Source organism: Genypterus blacodes, unplaced genomic scaffold (genome assembly GCF_046128005.1).
Source record: "Genypterus blacodes isolate CSIRO-AG114 ecotype Tasmania unplaced genomic scaffold, CSIRO-AGI_Gbla_v1 ptg000028l_1, whole genome shotgun sequence".
Taxonomy (NCBI): domain Eukaryota; kingdom Metazoa; phylum Chordata; class Actinopteri; order Ophidiiformes; family Ophidiidae; genus Genypterus; species Genypterus blacodes.
In genome coordinates this window covers 1,305,001-1,322,197 of record NW_027466841.1, presented here as the reverse complement: position 1 = coordinate 1,322,197, position 17,197 = coordinate 1,305,001, and the positions used below count along the sequence as shown (strand labels likewise).

General features: G+C 48.3%; 1 protein-coding gene across 3 annotated transcripts in view; it reads right to left on the bottom strand.

The window, feature by feature from the left end:
• Positions 1 to 805: 805 nt before the first annotated feature.
• The window catches only part of stat5a (signal transducer and activator of transcription 5a), a 36,289-nt gene continuing 19,897 nt past the window's right edge, over positions 806 to 17,197 (bottom strand). Inside the window, exons 2-20 of one of the 3 annotated variants that reach the window (XM_076144335.1) lie at positions 15,087 to 15,141; positions 13,423 to 13,560; positions 13,071 to 13,227; positions 11,609 to 11,698; positions 10,580 to 10,754; positions 9,624 to 9,754; positions 9,330 to 9,481; positions 8,764 to 8,919; positions 7,738 to 7,917; positions 6,951 to 7,038; positions 6,092 to 6,214; positions 5,734 to 5,826; positions 5,340 to 5,546; positions 4,631 to 4,725; positions 4,400 to 4,542; positions 4,003 to 4,158; positions 3,835 to 3,886; positions 3,305 to 3,415; positions 806 to 2,717 (exon numbers count right to left, since the gene is read on the bottom strand). In XM_076144335.1, coding sequence (XP_076000450.1) covers positions 2,594 to 2,717; positions 3,305 to 3,415; positions 3,835 to 3,886; positions 4,003 to 4,158; positions 4,400 to 4,542; positions 4,631 to 4,725; positions 5,340 to 5,546; positions 5,734 to 5,826; positions 6,092 to 6,214; positions 6,951 to 7,038; positions 7,738 to 7,917; positions 8,764 to 8,919; positions 9,330 to 9,481; positions 9,624 to 9,754; positions 10,580 to 10,754; positions 11,609 to 11,698; positions 13,071 to 13,227; positions 13,423 to 13,550 — 2,361 coding nt within the window. In that variant the 5' untranslated portion in view covers positions 13,551 to 13,560; positions 15,087 to 15,141 and the 3' untranslated portion in view covers positions 806 to 2,593. Of the gene's footprint in view, positions 2,718 to 2,798; positions 3,139 to 3,304; positions 3,416 to 3,834; positions 3,887 to 4,002; positions 4,159 to 4,399; positions 4,543 to 4,630; positions 4,726 to 5,339; positions 5,547 to 5,733; positions 5,827 to 6,091; positions 6,215 to 6,950; positions 7,039 to 7,737; positions 7,918 to 8,763; positions 8,920 to 9,329; positions 9,482 to 9,623; positions 9,755 to 10,579; positions 10,755 to 11,608; positions 11,699 to 13,070; positions 13,228 to 13,422; positions 13,561 to 15,086; positions 15,142 to 17,197 lie in introns of those variants that run through there. The other 2 variants (XM_076144337.1, XM_076144336.1) reach the window with 2 other exon arrangements.

Below are 17,197 nucleotides of genomic sequence, written 5' to 3'. Positions count from 1 at the left end.
GACTGAAAATCAACAGCTGGTTGTATTTGATTAAAATCCTAAATGATCTTATCACTTGTCTCAGGCGTCACTTCAGGCAGCAACATGACATTATAAAGTTCTGCCTGAAAACATAAGAGAATTATGTCACTTACTGACCACCAGATGGCAGACTAGAGCTACTCAGTGCGACTAAGCTGCTGTCGTCTGTTGTCGAAATAATTACTGTCAATAGACACACAGGTGTATGCTGTTAATATACCCATATACATTATAATATTAATATCCTAAAGGCTCCATCTGCCCTGTGTTATACTCTGATACCAGCTGTGATACAGATGTTGCCTTCAGTGCTGTGTGCTGATTTAGGCGAGTTACCAGGTTACCAGCGATCACATCAGAAGAAAGAGGCACGCATCACTTTTAGTGTAAAGGATTCACTATCTGCATGCATTACCTCATCCCAAGTGTCTCCAACTCATGGCTGTCAACACTCCAGAAAATCCTTTGTGTGGCCCTTTAAGGTGGAAATCCTAAGAAGTGGAGCTTAAAATGTATAGGATGTTGTGAATCACAGGACGAAGGATTAGAAGAGAAGAGTCTTTAAACTGAAGAGGCCTCGTGCGTTACACACAGCTGAGCTCTATGCAGCCCCTGTGTGTGTGTGTGTGTGTGTGTGTGTGTGTGTGTGTGTGTGTGTGTGTGTGTGTGTGTGTGTGTGTGTGTGTGTGTGTGTGTGTGTGTGTGTGTGTGTGTGTGAAGGCTGCAGTGCTGCCAACACGTCATGCAGCTCTTAGGATTCAATGGATGTAGGTGACGGCACACATTAAAAAAATAGCATTTATTTCGTAGTGACATCAAGATCTCCCGTCCGTCTACATGCTGTGGTTCAAATGATTTCTAAAACTTTATTTTCTTCTTTTCAACTCAACAGCTATATGGTTTGTTTTTTTTGTCTGAGGCAACAAAACCCCCCCAAAACCACAAACATGGTGTACATCCAGTACATACATTGAACAGCACACAGCGCCAGGTGAGAAATGCACAGTGTACAGAGGAACAAAGCTCCGAGGTGGTGAGAGTAATGTGGACAGAGGCGATATCACTGACGGCAGGAAATGCAACAAAAAAAATGGCGTTTTGCAGAGAAACGTAAAGGACGGTTTGCTCTTCGGCCTTTTGCAACCGCTCACTTTGCACGTAACTCAAAGGGATTACATTCAACAGAGGAGAGTACCAGCAGAAACCTTCATAAAATATAATTAAGATAGAGAAAATAAATTCTATATATTCTGTATGTTTTCCTGTTTGGCTTATATGTCAAATGCATTGCAAAGCAGAGGGATTCATTCCTGAGGTGTGAGGGTGAAAGTCAAAGACACGTTTACTGTTCAGTGTTTGTCTTATGATGTTGCATTAGTCTTGATCTTATTGTGTGTGTATGTGTGTGTGTGAGGGGTTGAGACGCAGGATGAAAACAAACCAAATACTAAACATAGTCAGGCAGTCTGGACACTTGAAGAAGCATCACACACACACACACACACACACACACACACACACACACACACACACACACACACACACACACACACACACACACACACACACACACACACACACACACACACACACACACACACACACACACACACACACACACACACACACACACGTTGAAGTGTCTTTCAGCGAGCCATTTGCAAAGCATAAGACAGCACATAGAGGAATAACTGGGGCATCATGGGAGCTTCTTCACATCAAGTGACTATAAAATCACAAGAACAGAGTGTGAATGCTACGTCTGAACAGCGGTGGAATCTATGGAACCTATGTAGCCTGTGAGGAGGCACGGGGGGAGGAGGACCTGAGAGCTCAAGCAGGCAGTGCAGCAGGTAAATGCTTAGATTTGCCCCCCATCTCGCCCTCCTTCACAGATTCCAGCTGGTGAACAAATCAGAAGAAGAAGAAGGCGTCGCACACTTACACACATGCATCCATGCTGTGCGAGGTTTTTGGGTTAGTGTGTGTTTGTGTTTGTGTGTGTGTGTGTGGCCTGAAAAAGAACTGAGTGAAACTCCACAGGGGGAGTGTGTGACCACATCGAGTGTGTGGCCAGCGGGCAGAAGATTCTTCATTACAAAGCTCAATGTCACTATCAAAATATCGATAAACCATTGACATAGAAGAAAATATGACAAATAAAAACATTCAACTGTTAAAATGACTTCATACATTAGCAATCTGTTTCCAAAACTCAATTGAAGACGCATGCAGGAAGTGAAGACGACGGACACTTCCTCCTCTCTCTCACAATACTGTAACATGGTGGGTTTGGCGTGATACCTATTCTGCTTCACAAACACGTATGGACACAAAGAAAACTAAGAGAAGAAGAAGTCACCGACATGCATGTGTTCATGCTGAAAAGAAAAACAAAAATCACCACCGATAAACAGTTCACATTATAGCTCTCTGAACAAAAAGAAGAAGGAGAAGAAGAAGAAGAAGAGGAGATATGTGGAATTAGACCATGAGAAATGTCAATGGACGCGGGGGGGGGAGATGGGAGGCAGGGTTCGTTTGGTGTTGTCAGAGGTGAAAAGGTCAAAGGTCAGGACTGCTGGCCGCTCCACTGGCTCTCTATGGGCCGCCGGAGGAGCTCCTCCACGTGCCGCGCTACGTCCATGGTGTCGTCCAGGTCGAAGTCTCCGTCTGCGTCCAACATAGAGTCGCTCCTGCCACGGGACACAGAGAGGAGCCGCCCACTTGTTATACACACACACACACACACACACCACACACACCACACACACTCACACATACACACACACACACACACACGCACACAAACGCATGCACAGTTTGGGCAGTAACCTGCTTTCAGTAACCGGGTAAAGACACTTTACAACATGTGTTGTTGGAGTAGTGCTGTTACCTGGCAACAAGTTTCTGTGTCTGTTTTTAAGAGTGCGCGTGTCTGTGTGGACGGTAACTCTCAATATTACTGAAGTGTAATTGTTCTGAGCACATCAGCGACATCATAATTGGAAAGGGCTCAGGATCCGTCATTGTTTGTAACTTCCCGTTTCCTCAATTCACACACGCGCCTGGTGATGGCGCCAAACTCCCTTTCGTGATGTAAAACGATGTCAGCTCCTTTTGCAGAGGGAGAAATCCGGTTACTGACCAACCGCATGCGTACAGGAGTGTGTGTGTTTTACACTAACTGAGGTTTCTGTCTGAAGCAGGTCTGTCTGGTTTGGTGTGTGTGTGTGTGTGTAGTGTAAACGCGTGGACGCCTTCAGCCTGCTGGCTCACTCACATGGGCTGGTACATGCCGTAGGTGGGAGGGTGATTGACGGGTGCTGGGGACGGACCGTGATCCATGTAGGTTTGGTTTCCGCTTGCTGGATCTGGATTTGCTGTAGCAAACCTGCAGGGAGAACAGAAGCCACACGTAAACCACACACACACACACACACACACACGTAAGACAAAAGCTTACGAAGCAATGTCCAGCAGTTGCCTAAGCAACTATCCTTAACGGGTATCACCGTGTGTTCAAGGCCTCACTGATTCATTACAGCCATTCTGCGCTCTGCGGCTGGACCTGCCGTGGAGAGCGGCGGGGAGTGCAGCTTTGTCACTAACAAGCCTAACTCACATGATGAGAGCAGGACAAGCTCGCTCAGGAACCCAGGCCTTCTGTAATTGGCCTCCTCCAACTATAACAGCCAACTAATCACCCATCTGAATTCAGGCTCCATTATTTAGTCATTAAGTCTGAATGTTGCCACTGCTGCAAAGGGAAGGCTGGACGGCAGAGAGGAATGGAAGGAGGGAGATACTCACTCTGGCACCACTTGTTTGATCTGTGGTTTGACGTAGCCGTCCACTGCTTTGGCTTGAAGGGAGACAGAAGCAAAGGTCAGTCATCAGTCAGTCATCACTCTGCATCTAACAACGGCGGCCTGCTTAAGAGGCGGCGGCGGCGGCGGCTGCCAGGAGTGACATGCTTACAGAGCGGCGGCGTGTAATATTTGGAGAAAACCTCGTCCTTCGGCCTGTCAGGGTAGAGGAACAGCAGGTGGTTGAGGTCGCTGATGCGGTCGGCGAGGGAGCGGATGGTGAAGTCTTTGGTTGTGTATGGCATGAGGTTCCACACCATTCTCTCCCCTGGGGCAACACACACACACACACACACACACACACACAGGACACAACCAGGCCATTATCCTCTTAATATATTGTGTTAATCATAGGAAATTGTGATTGAAGTGGATCCTGACCTGATTCACAACAGACAAACACGTAATAATCAAGTGAAGCAAAACCCGGCTGAGTTGTGAGTCAAACCGGAGCTAAAGTCAAGAAAGGAACCAGCCTGATGTAAGGTACGGTGCGTTCATGGTTCTACCTGCTTTGTTGGGATTCTCGGCCACCCAGGCGATGGTGATGCCTCCGATCTCTGAGTCGCTAAAACGCAGCAGGAAGGTGCCGTTGGGTTTGGACATCAGCATGTCCTGGGCTTGCTGCTTATTCACAAAGCCCAAGATGGCACTGAGAGAGGAAGAGGAGGGTCGGATTGGAATAAGAGGAGAGTCCTGCTGCTTTTCGTATTTGAGATTTAAAATGGCAACTTCCTTACCCGTCATTCCAGTGTGGTTTCAGGTGCTTCTTTGTCAGTTCCATCACGCCATCAAACCACTGCCAAAACGTGAAATTCCTCCCTGGCAGACTCTCCTGTCGGGGGGGAAACGGGACACAACACAATAAACAAGATGATCAGAACCCATCAGGTCCATCCAGAGCGTAAACACAGGGAACATCATGTGCTCCGTCCCCACATACAGGGAGGGGAGGGGGGAAGGTGTGTGTGTGTACGGAAGTTGGCGAAGCAGACGAGATTTGATGTCCCTGCAATCTAATGAGACTGATGGTGTGTGTGTGTGTGTGTGTGTGTGTGTGTGTGTGTGTGTGCAGTGTTTTTTTCCTGCCTTTCAGCCACAAAATGAAGCCTCCAGCCTTTAAACGATCCTTTCACCGTGTGTACAAACGGACCCATTAAGAGGACGACTTGGCTACCAATGAGGCGGGGACGCCGTGCAAATGGAGCAGGAAATGTTTGAGTAGGTGGCTGATAAATCCGGCGCATGAGGAGGAAACGTGGAGCTGGAGTGGCTGGCTGAGAAACCAGAGGAGCGAACCGAGAAAACGCACAAGCTCAGAACGGCTGATGAGAGGTAATTGGTTCACCGTGTGTGTGTGTGTGTGTGTGTGTGTGTGCGTGTGTGTGTGTGTGTGTGTACAGAGGGAATGGGTGCGAGGGAGGGAGGGAGGAGGGGGCTGCTGCTGACCCTGTTGAACTGCGACCAAGTCATGGTCATGTTCCGGTACTCGTCTGGGTTGTTGCTTGTGCTGCTGAAAGCCTTCTGAGCCAGGAAGACCAGGTTCTCCTCTGACAGGCCGCGGTTACTCTGCACCTCCGCCTTGTACTTCATGTTGGTGGCGTCGCACAACTGAGGCCAGAGCACTTTGTCCGGCACAAGGAACGGCACCCGGCCCTACAGAGAGAAGAAGAAGGAGGAGGAGAAGTAAAAGAAGAGGAGGAGGAGGAGGAGGATGTTATTGTCTCATTACCAAATGAAAGAAGAAATCTGAAATATTTATGTAAAGAGCACTTGTAAATCATTCAAAACATACATATACACACACACACACACACACACACACACGACAACACACACTTACCGGCTCTGCAAACGCATTGTCCCACAGAACAGTTGCCGTGGCGTTATTATCTTGGCTACCGTGGACGATTACCACTACGGGGAGCGATAACGTCTGTTTGGAGAGATGAAGGAGGCAGTCAGCACCAACAAACACACAGAGCTCACCAGGAAAACCACAAGAGAAACACTGGGAGGAAGAACAGGAGAAGGGGCTGGAACCCATACGTGACGTGAATAGAGTGTGTGGGAGTGGATAACATTCCCACAATTGTAAGGCAGCAGGCTGTGATGAGAGTGTGCGTGTATGTGTGTGTGAGTGCGTGTGCGTGTGCGTGTGTGTGTGTGTGTGTTTCAAAGCCATTCCTGTGCTGTCTTACCTTCACTTGGAACACCAGCTCATTGCCGCCAACGCTAAACTGGGACTCGAACAGAATGGTGAACTTCTCCTCCGTGACAGACTCCGCCCCTCGCCTGTCCGACCGCTTGATCCTCTTTAAAGACTACAAGTGGGGGAAAAACGAAATTTGTCATTATCGGCTTCGATTCAGACGACAATGGCTGATGTGTGAGTGATCTGTGGAGGGGCACTTGTGTGTGTGTGTGTGTGTCTGTGTGTGTCTGTGTCTGTGTCTGCGTGTCATGATTGTATCTCAAAACCACTACGAGTCGGAAAACATGACATACATTTCAAACACCCAAGCAGAAAATCATCTGAACTCATTTTAAAACTGCATTAAGAAAAGTTACTTCATCTTCACCATACAATAACAGAGTTTCCATCCTTACCACCAGGGGGCGGTACTATTGAACTAATACTAATTAGATGCGTTCTGCTGTCAGGAAATGCAGCAAATTACACAAATGAGACAATGATAATGAGACGATTTAAATGAAGCGTTCAGTTCCTCTAATTTATGAGATTACTTCACATTTTACATACGAGTTCCATAATGTCCCTTGTGTGTTTGGCTCATGTGTGTGTCTGCATTTGCTTGCTCGGGTGGAAAATCTCACAATACTGCGACGACATATCGAAGCTAAAAATACACACAAACAGCTACTGAGGGATGAAAGATGTAAAGCTGAGCGGTTATCGTTTATAATCATTCCATATGACTTATTCATTTCCCTAAATAATTCACTGGACTTCCTATTGCTAACATGATCTAAGCGTAACTCCGCCCCCCTCGCTGTGTACGCTCATCTGGAGCACAAGGTCGGCGGGCGCGGGCTCACCATGTTCCTGAAGTGGGCGCTGAGAGTGCCTGTAGTCTGGTGGTACTCCATCACACAGTTATTGTTGAGAATTTCGCCGCTGCTGTCGCTGGAGGAGAAGAGAACGAGAGTGAGCGAGAGCAAGCAAGAGCACTTATACGCTCACAATCGCACTCTGACAGGGAACAAATGAAAAGAAAACAATACCGCTGTGCACGGCTGGAATTAGGTGAGAATCTAGCACCGATGTTTTCACTTTACATAAGAGGAGGGAGGGAGAGCAGATGCATTCTGGGTCACCGGGATGAGACTCTTGGCCCTGGGAAACGGCACGCGACGGCCGAAGTGCCGCGTCATCCGCCGCCCGGCCCGACCTGCGGTCTTGGCAGGTTCGATTAGTCGGAAAAGGAATGTGGGACGTGGCCGGCGAACAGGCTAAATGTGGATACTGCATCCACTCCATAGATTCCTCTGAGGCATTGTTCAAGTTCCAGCCATGTTTCTGTGGTGAGCTCGGAAAACACACTAGGCCAGAGTTCATCCCAGGATCCACTAATCCAGGATGAGACTGAGGCGTTCTGATTTTGACGGCGCCATGGAGGCTGGTTGTGGTAATGATCCCAGCGTGAAAACAAAGAACCTCCTTTTTGATTTATAAATCTAAAACCAGCCATTATCAACAAAAGTATGCATCTTAAAGTGCGTATTTCAGTGGATTTTACACTCTTTTACACACATTTGCTTCGGTCATCATCAGGACATACACAGCAAGTATCTAGTTGTGCGTGTGTGTGTGTGTTCGACTTACTTCCTCGTGTTCTCGTTCTTCAGCAGCGCCTTGGCTTGCTGTTCGCTGATGATGGTGGCTTTGACCTGCGGCGGGTTCATGTGCACGTTCAGCTTCCCGCCCACCAGGAGGCGAACCGTGGCGGCGAACTTGGTCTGCGTCTTCAGCACCTGCGGAGGTTGTTTCTCGATGATGAAGGTGCTGCGAGAGGACGAAGAGAGAGAGGACGAAGAGAGAGAGAGAGAGAGAGAGAGAGAGAGAGAGAGAGGGAGACACTTCAAATACACTTTACAGAACAATTCCTGATTAAATACTGGTATGCAATCTGCTAATCCTTATTCCGTCCGTCTTCAGAGAGGAAGACGGTGATGTGCGGACAGCGGCGGCGTAATGATTAAGCCTCGGGGCTCAGAGGGAGGGCTTGAGCGTAAACACAGCTGTCACTCACATCCTTCCAGCCCTGCGGCCTGCAGCTGGACCACAAGCTGCTGAGGAGGACACTGTGCCCTGTCTCTGCCTCTGTGTCCTCTGAGAGGGACACTGTGCCCTGTCCCTGCCTCTGTGTCCTCTCAGGGGGACACGGGGTCTCTGGAGTATTACAAGCCCCTCAACTGATCCTCAACCCTCATCACAATCCCACCTAAACACCTAATTGTGGCCTTATAGAAGCAGATAGGACCTGATGTGAGGTGCAGCAGTGTGTTGTGCTCGTCTGTGTGTCCCTGAGAGAACAGTGTCACACCCCCAATCATGTACAGAGCGTTCAGATAGAGCGACAGGTCATTAGATGGATGAACCCAGTGGCTGAATAATTACATTTTAGTAAGGGAGGACTGTGGCAACCTTTTAGACCGGAGAAATACCAACATTCACCACAAGGGGCATCTGTGGCTCGGCTGTCAATCGTGTCCGATGTCGAAAAGCGGGCAGGGCCGTGAAGTGTTACTGTTATTGTATTGATTTAGCCTTCACAGGTATTAATTGCCTGTTTGGAACGGCACACACACAGACAGACACACACACACACACACACACACACACACAGACCTTGTAACCAGAGCTGAGATAATGTCTGTGATGGTGCTGTTGAGTTCGTTGAGGAGCTCTTCAATGGGGCCGGGGATCGGCAGCTGCTGTCTGAGGTGCTCGGCCCGGCGTATCTGTTGCCTGTTCTGCCAGATGGTCTCTGCCAGCTTCTCACACCTGACACACACACACACACACACACACACACACACACACACACACACACACACACACACAAACACACAAACATAGAGATGTAAATAAAGGCATGGTTGCATCTTTCACAGCCACAGGTTTCACTGTTCAGTTCTAACGGTGAGTGAGAATGTAAACCACCTCTGTGAAGCGTTTTTATTCCAAAACAAGCAAAGAGAACAAAGCCGGACTTAAAGTGAGACCTCAGAAGTCCTGCCAGCTTCGAGGTCAGACAGGTCTGACTGTTATTCATACGTCTGGTCTTATTAGAACACAATAAACTCTGGAAATAAACCCAGCGGGGGCCAATCTCAAGCTTGTAAACCGGTGACCTCTGCTTTGTGAGCGAGCGGTGCGGCTGTGATCCTGGTGGGAGGTGGGAGACGTCTCACCAGGACTGCAGAATGTCCAGGCCTCCCTCCGGCGGGCCCCCGTTGCCTGCCAGCTGTTGCCGTCTCTTCCACTGGATCAGCTCGTCATCCAGAATGACGGTCTGCTGCTTCCTCAACAGCTGCAGTGTTTTCTGGTGCTTCTCTGCAAGGTCCTAAACACACACCCACACACACACACCAGAAACAAACACAGCCTCAGAATGACCGGGCACCCTCTCTTTCGACACACTCAGGCAACAAACTGGACAAAAGGCACAACACGTGTAGGCTCAAGTGTTTGTTTCCCGTCCCTACCAGTCTGTACTTCTGTAGTGTGTTGGCCTCTCTGGTCAGCCACGCCTCCACCGTGGCTCTCTTGCTGAGGAGGGCCGGCTCCCTTAGCTGCCGGTCAGCAGGGGGCAGCGTGGCCAGGCTGGTGAGCTGAGCTGGGAGGGGTCCCGAGGTGGGGGAGGGGTAGAGTTAGAGACGGAGGGAGGGGAGGGAAAGAGGTAAACAGAGAGAGAACACACAAATGATTGATATTCATTTGCACATTTCACAACAAACATGTGTGGACCTGATGGTGGCGCTATAACAACACTGCCTTTTTTGTCTATAATTTCTGTTTACAGGTTTATCCTCAAGACTTAAACCTGTCCGGTGACTCTTGAGCAAAAGTGTAAATTTGTTTGCCGTGCGGTGACCTGATGAATGTCTCCTCGTTTACGTCAACATTCACACCATCAATCAATCATCAGTCTTAGCAGCCGAGCTTCTCCGCTGCAGCTCTGTGCGTCTACACACACATAAATCACCAGGCAGCTTCACTCACAGGACCTCAGGCATCAGCTGGGTATGGAACCATCTCTAGACAAGGTCGCACTCCAAAACAACGACAGCTCCTGGTTTCAAACTATGATTCCTGAGTGATGCTACAGCCATTTTACGAAACAGAAGGAATTTTGGGAAAATGTCTGCCAATGACACAATTTGGTTGGTTTTCTTTGTGAGTTGGACTGAGCTGAATGGACCTGAATAGAACCACAGAGTATGAAGGTTTAAGTTAGATACAAATATGTTAAAGTCTGTATTTGTCATCCTGTAGTAACTTCCTGTTGCCCTCTCTCCTGTAATTTCCACAAAAATCGCTACATTTAGTCAAATTGCAAGAGATTCATTTCACGGATTAGAACCGACAACCAGAGTGTCTCGTCACAGTATTGACAGTGGAACATATGTATTCAGCTCTATGAGGGGTCAAGCGGTCTCACCCTGGATCCGGAGGCTCTCCTGGTACTGAATGATGAAGTACTCCTGGTTCTGCTGTAGCTTCCTCAGGTCGTTCTCGGTGTCCTGGGTCAGCAGGCGGAGCTCCTCAAAGGCCTGGTTGATCTGCTGGTACTTCTGAGACATGCTGTCCATCATCCCGCCCACCGGAGAGCTCGACTGTTAATGACCAAAGCATGAGGAGGAGGAGGAAGAGGAGGTAGAAGAGGAGAGAAATAGAGGGAGTGGTGGCTTTGGTTGCTTTTCCATTAAGTGGTGAATGGCAAACATATTTCCTGTCACTGGGTTGTTTATGATGGTTGTTATGGGAAATGGCTGGAACGTATGAGCTTGTGGGTGTGTGTGAGTGTGTGTGGCGGGGAATGGATGGAGCAGAGATGTGAAACCAAGCTGGACGCTAATCCCGGCGCGTCCGTTGAAGCTTGTGAGCCGGAGCGCCGTGTTTTCTGTGTTTTCCTGTCGTGCTGCGAACACACACAGGCTGAGATTCAATCATTTTCCAATACGCATTCCACTAACAGAGATGGCATTTTGGGACTGGAAATCAATTCACCCCGGGAGTCTCCGATGGTTAGATGTTCTACGCTCTGCTGCCTTCATGGTTTCATAGCTCGCCATTCACCATCAACCATGAAATATACGACTTCCATTTTTTGACTTCTGGCATTATTGCGGTATGATTTTCGCGCATTTACCACCAAGAGGTGATCGGATAAATGAAGAGAGCGGGAACGAACGCGGCTGTCCTACATCATTACCTCATTTCCACGGCTGCACTGCCTCGCATCCAACAACTTCCGGGCGGGAAAGTCGCCATTATCTGCAAGATCCTGTTTGTGTTTGCGCGCTACTCGATTGTGATTACAGACATTATAAAAGCTGAGAGATGAATAATGCATCGGGGAGCCACAGGTGTTTATCTGTGCCAGTGTGTGTGTGTGTGTGTGTGTGTGTGTGTGTGTGTGTGTGTGTTCAGACTAATGGGGCACACACATCCATACGTGTCCACTCACATTGGTAGCCTCTCTGACGAGCCTCTGCTCCGTGTAGAGGATGTGTTTGATGCACCGGACCAGCTCCAGAGGACAGCGGTCATACGTGCTCTGAAAGACAAGGACCGCATGTGCCGCGTTAAAGCCTGTTAGCCGGCGAGGAGGCAAGCAGCCGGACGCACACAGGACGGACCAATTTGAACGCATTAAGGAAGCTGAGTACTGAGCCGAAGCTGCACACAGTAGAAACCATTAGACAAGTGTAATGAGAGCCATCTCTGAGGCGGCCAGCACTTCATACAAAGACGTGACTCATTAGCACACACACACACACACGCACACTCGCAAGCACGCACGCACGCACACACCGGCGCTGAGTGGTAATATGTGACAATCATTTTATTCTTTCCGGGATAACACATCAGCTGCTTTAATTGAAGAATGATGTTGCATCGGAGTAGCTGAGCTGCTTCTGCATATGCTGGGTAGTCACGCACGCACACACACACGCACACACACGCACATACACGCACACATGCAGAGACACACACACACACTATCTTAGACGACAAAGATGAGAAACAGACGACAGGATGGAGGAAAATGCATAAAAGGAAACATTCATGATTCTAATTATTAGATTTGTTGATCAACATTTTCTTTTTTTCACACAGATGTAAGAAAGAAATGAGGAGAAACTTCATTTCTCTAGACTTTTTGATGCATTTAGAGACATTTTCCTCTCAGTCGTTTGCAAACAGAAGCAAAGTTCGACGAGGCCTGACACAGACTTTGGACTCCAGAGGATTTAAACACACAGATCACAGCCTTGTAACACACACACACACACATCCCAACAGACCGGGTGAGTGTCATGTTACATATATCACACATGTCTATTCGGATCCTTATAGTCAAACACACACACACACACACACACACACACACACACACACACACACACACACACACACACACACACACACACACACACACACACACACACACACACACACACACACACACACACACACACACACACACACACACACACACACACACACACACACACACACACACACACACACACACACACACACACACACACACACAGCCGCAGGGATTAGGGAGTGTCAGGCCTCCTCATCCCGTTCCCCTGCCTGGGGTTGAGAGAGCGGAGAAGACAAACAGGAGACGTGTGAGGCAGGCAGCTCCATCATAAACAGCCCTGCTGGCTGGAGACCAGGACCTTGGCTGGGACGTCCTGGCCGCAGATGCAACCTGTTCCTAAACATTTTGTAAACTATGCAATCTGTCTGAGAAGCGCAGCTGGAATCCAGCGGTTGGACCACAGCTGTCGCACCTCTTCTATCTGTTTACTGAGCATCTTCTCACATTGTAAATGGTGTAAATATCACATGGCTTTGCTGTAACTCCAACATGTGTTCTCTTCCTCTTCAGTGTGTCTGTCAGTCTGTCTCACCTTCAGCTGGCTGGCGTAGTGTCCCAGCTTGATTTTCAGCAGGAAGCCGTCCTCTCCCACCCCTTGCTCGGCTCTGTTCTGCAGCTCCTGGATCAGACTGTCCAGCAGGCGTTTGGCCTTGAACTCCTCCTGCGGGTTCTCCAGGTCTATGCCATCCCTGACAACACACACACACACACACAGATTCATGCACGAGACAAACACACATAGTTAGTGAATCATCTCTAAGGTAGTGGAATGCTGTACTAAGAAGCAGGCTTAGGAGGACAATAAAGCACAGGGACAAACATTTGAGTGGGCAGACACGTGTGCATTCACACACACACACACACACACACACACAGGCACTCACCACAGCTGTCCTTCAATCCACTGAGACAGGTAATGTCGCACCTCGATGGGGAAGTGCTGACCGTACAGAGACTGCATCTGGTGCAGAGCGTCGCCCTGGAGCTGCTGCGCCTGGATCCACACCGCCATGTTCAACACCCTGAACAACGAGTCACAGTGACAGATGCAACCATGAGGAAACACGCAGAGGAGATCTTTGAATATTTCACACAGATTCTATCAATCATAGCGACACGTTCTGCATGGAGACGGCAACACGCTTCAGAATAATAAAGTTCCCCTGCATGCAAAATTCATTGTTATCCTCTGACCTTCAACACACGGTCATCCGATGTAAACACTCATACATACATAGCCTTCATCATCTTTCATGCCTAATAGAGGGGTTTTTCTTGTGTGTGTGTGTGTGTGTGTGCTGCTTTGGTGGAGGGTCACTGCTGATGGTTTCCAGACAATACGCCCACTCGTCATTCTCAAAAGCAGCACAGTCACTGTCAGTAAAACACACGGTGATATGACTATACCTGGTAAGTTTGTGGTGTGTGTGTGTGTGTTCGTGCTTGTGGTTTCTCTTCCTCTCTTTCTCTCTAATTGAAAACTTTGCGCTGCTGGAAACGAAACAATCGAAAAAGTCCAATTAAAAGTGTCGACCTCTTTCCGAACACCCTTTAGACGTGTGAAGTCCTCCACCCGTATCGCTCTAAATGCACCCTGAACTTCAACCTTTCACCTTCCAGCTTGCTCTTATCCACTAAATACGTCACACTTCAACAACACACACTTCAGACGTGGTCTCCCTGGTGAACTCAGCTTTCGGATCCATGGAACCCTGACGGAGGCCTGTGCTGCACCGTGTGTCGCAGGAAGAGAAAAGCCACTGGGGAGTTGGAATTGTTTTGTAAAAAGCGACGATGACTCATATTGAAGGCACAAAGAGACACCTGTCAAATCAATCACATCAAGTTAATTCAAAACGGACCTAGGTTACATGTTTTGCCCTTCTGCACTGTAATAACAAAATAGAAGGCAAAGAAGACGGAGATGAAGACGGTTTACTCGTCTTCTTAATTTCTCCAAAGTATATTGGGGCCCTTTTTCTTTAAGAAGGTCCCGGGTTCGAATCCGACTGTTAAGAGCTTTGCCACGTTCCTTCCACAATCCATAGAGCTCAGTGGTGCAAATGGTCTTTGTTTGTTTGTGCAGTGAGTGATGCTCTATGTTGCATCAGCTGCTCACTTTGTGTTTTCAAACTCTGCAAACTGTCAGAGAAACACTCAAATATCTCCAAAAAAAGAGAGAGATTAAAGGGCTGAGTTGCAGATCTTTTTGGTCTTTTGATCTGCAGACGCACCATCAGCTGATCGTAGGTGGAACTGAACAGGAAGAGCGAGAAACCTTTTGGTCCCGTCTCTTCCTGTGACGGCACTATCGTGGGTGTGGTGCAGCCTTGTTCTCCCTCCCTGCTTCTAAAGATGCTTCTCCCTCCGATTTCACCTCCCAGAGGACAATGGAGGATCTGTTATACCACCATCCAAACGCCACGGCACAGAACCTGACGTCCTGCTCACAACACTTTCTTTTGATCTCACAGTCTCACAATGTCAAGCATCTCTGAGCCCGCCATCGGCTATGTCGCTGTGAATGAAAAGAGAGAGAGAGTCTTACCTCTTTCCTTCAGCTCTGTGTGTGACCAGAAACTCTAGAGTAGAGCACCACAAACCTGAGAGGGGGAGAGAGAGAGAGAGAGACAAACAGAGAGAGGAAGAAAGAGAGAGAGTGAGAGAGAGAGAAAGCAAAAGGAGGAAGTGAGTCAACCTTGGGTACTTTGAGGAAGACGCTCTGTTTTTTTTCACAGGGACCAAAGCAGGAACAAGAAAGAGAGCGAAAGAGAGAGGGACAGAGAAAGAGAGAGAGCGAGAGAGAGGGGGGGGGACAGAAAAAGAGGGACAGAGAGAGAGACAGAGAGAGAGAGAGAGAGAGAGAGAGGGTGAGAGAGAGACAGAGGGAGAGAGAGAGAGAGAGGGGACGTATTTTGGGGGGCTTCTCCCGATTTATATTTGAGGGGCTCTCTCACTCTCTCTCACTCACGCTCACTCTCTCACTCTCTCTCACACTCTCTCACTCCCCCTCCCGTCTGCACACTGAACGGGCAGAACATCGGGATCACACATGCATGGCAGACATCCGCAAATCAAATATGCCAGGATCTCTACTTTTACAGCCTGTTCTCTCTCTCTCTCCATTTGTTTGCTCCCTTTAGGGCCTTTTCATTACCTGCCAGCTCCCAATTGTGATTGATGAGCAGGCGTAGAGCGTTTCTGTACTGCTCGGCGATGTTGCCTAGGCCTTTGTGCGAGTCTGACGGCCTGTAGGTCACGTGACCGGAGAGATGCAGGAATGCAAACTCCGATCCTGATATCGTCTCATCTCAGGCCAAAGCAACGAGCTGCCTGACTGTCTCATGACTCCGATTCAGCAGAACAAACAGGAGATGAGGGCTGGAGTCAGTGGCTCAGGAGCACCAGGACTCAGAGGATTAGAATCAAGCAGGCAGACATGCAGCCGTTCAGTCCAATCTGGAGCCAGCGGAGATATTTGCAAATGTCACTCACTACTGTGCTTCTCTTCCCATCACAGAAAACAGCACTTCTTGAATTTTGGGGAAACAGACGCTGCTCTGACAGGAAGAGCCGAGACAAGAGATGGCACGATGGCAAGAGATGAGACGAGGGACGTCTAAGTACTATCTCACATCTTCACACTCTCTCTCGCAAACTAACGGAGCGTACGGGAATCAGACGAGCACAAACGCCCCCTGCATTATACGGAAAACTGCGTTAACACTGGATTGCGTGGTAGTCTACATATTTGTAGTCTCTCTCTCTCTCTCTCTCTCTCTCTCTCTCTCTCTCTCTCTCTCTCTCTCTCTCTCTCTGCTCCGAACCAAAGAACACATAGTTTGACTCCACCAGATAAACTCAATCCGCTTTCTCCTTCACGCGAGATTGGCAAAAATGCAAGAAGCAAAAAAGCATATTTATGACTTCACCGCGCCAAAAGGAGAGAAGAGGAGAACGAGCTCCAGCAAGAATTACGCAACCGCTCAGGAAAAACCCGAAATCCACTAAAGCTTCAGCTGCAAACACGTTCAATAAATCATTCCTGGATGTGAAAACAGGTAGAGATTAAGTTCTTAAGTGTTCAAAGCCGTCACTCAACATGCATACTTGGATTATGGGAGTAAAGTCAGTCTCACTTGGGCTGATCTGCTGTCTTTTCACTCCTAAACCGCCCAGAGTTTTACATTTCTTCATTTTTGCGGCATTAGATTTGCATTAGTGGCTCAAAGATGGGTTCTGTTTTACGATTCGGGTGGATGGAAAAGACGAGAAGGCTACAGACCGACTGACTGAAATCAATCTGTCAACGGAAAGGGGGGAAGAGTGCAGCGAGAGTACGAGGAGTTAGAGTGAACACGAGTACGAGGCGGCGGGAGGAAACACGAGTTTGTGGCCAAGTTTTCAGTGGCTCAACGAAAGAGGTAGTTTAGTTAGGGTCAGTCAGTGTGTGTGTGTGTGTGTGTGGGGAGTTTAGCTGACTTGCATGTTCCTCTGATGTTTCTCAGTTGCAATCTCAGTTGCAATTCCTGTTATACATTAATTATTTCATTTTTAAAATATTGTTTTAACCCTTTGGAGTGTTTTTTGTATTTCTTGTGTCTTCGATTATATTCAGGATATTTTCTGATATCACATCATATTTTCAGGAAAACTCAT